Genomic DNA, 1,161 nt, shown 5'->3' on the forward strand with positions numbered 1-1,161 from the left:
GAATGGGGCCGTCATCTGGCTCCTCAGCTTCCGCATCCGCAGGATTCCCCTCACCGTCTACATCCTCAACCTGGCCCTTATTGACTTTGCCTTCCTCCTCTTCGTGGTCACTTCAGCCTTCCTCTACATAATCGGGAATGTCTTCTGTGTCAGTGCTGCGTTCCTGAAGGACCTGAGGTGGCCTTTCGTGCTCTCAATGTTCTCCTACAACACAAGCCTGTACCTGCTGACGGCCATTAGCATCGAGAGTTGTGTGTCCATTCTCTGCCCACTCCGCTACCGCTGCCGCCGCCCCCGGTGGTTGTCAGCCGTGGTGTGTGCCCTGCTCTGGGCCCTCTCCATCACTCTCACTGTTGTAGTGACTTCTCAGTGCCTGTATCGCATGCCCAGACATTGCCACATCCCTGTCACCACCATGATGGCCCTCTACTTCATCATCTTCATTCTATCAATGATTATTTACAGCTCAATGCTCGTCGTTAAGGTCCTGCGTGACTCCCAGAGACATCAACCCAGGAGACTCTACATTGTTATCTTCCTCACCATCCTCTTCTTCCTCCTCTTCTCTCTTCCCTTCATCATCCGGACTTTCCTGCAGGAGTTAATCCACTTCTTCGTGTCCTCCCAGATTGCTTTCCTGCTCGCCTGCATCAAGAGCAGCATCAACCCCTTCATCTACTTCTTGGTGGGTTGCTGCCAGAGACCCTGCTCCTTCGTGTCCCTTCAGGTCGCCTTCCGGAGAGTCTTTGAGCAGTCAGAAGATAGCACTGCATGCTGCAGTCGTGCCCCGATAGACACACTGGACCCAGCCTGTCAAAGCTTCTCCTCCGTTCCGCCTAACCCACCCCAGGACAGTGGCTGAGGGTTTCCCTGAGTAACCAGCTAATAAATGTCCTCAGTGTTTGCCCCGGTGTCACTCTCTCGGGTGGGAACTCTGTCCCAGCACGCAGGAGAGGAGAGCAGGGCATGGCCAAGGGTGGTCTGGGGAGGGATGCTCTGCGGGAAGCTCTGACTCCCGCACGCAGCACGGGGAACACCCAACCAGGCTCCTAAGCCCCCTCCCCAGCCCGCAGCCTGGCCGAGCTCTGCTCCCCTCCCACCCTCAGCAGTGGTGCCAGCAGGGTACCAGTGCCCCTTGCCCGGCTCTGCCGTGGCCACTTG

At 57.1% G+C, this 1,161-nt stretch overlaps 1 protein-coding gene across 1 annotated transcript; it reads left to right on the forward strand.

Annotated features, from left to right (window-relative positions):
- Window positions 1–4: 4 nt before the first annotated feature.
- On the forward strand, window positions 5–862 carry LOC104488768 (proto-oncogene Mas-like; the record flags this gene model as incomplete). Its single annotated transcript, XM_010139332.1, has 1 exon — window positions 5–862. A coding segment is annotated over one exon (858 nt), but the record flags the coding sequence as incomplete, so codon positions are not given.
- Window positions 863–1,161: the final 299 nt, after the last annotated feature.

The sequence above is a fragment of the Buceros rhinoceros genome, unplaced genomic scaffold, assembly GCF_000710305.1.
Source record: "Buceros rhinoceros silvestris isolate BGI_N320 unplaced genomic scaffold, ASM71030v1 scaffold13817, whole genome shotgun sequence".
NCBI classification, from domain to species: Eukaryota; Metazoa; Chordata; class Aves; order Bucerotiformes; family Bucerotidae; genus Buceros; species Buceros rhinoceros.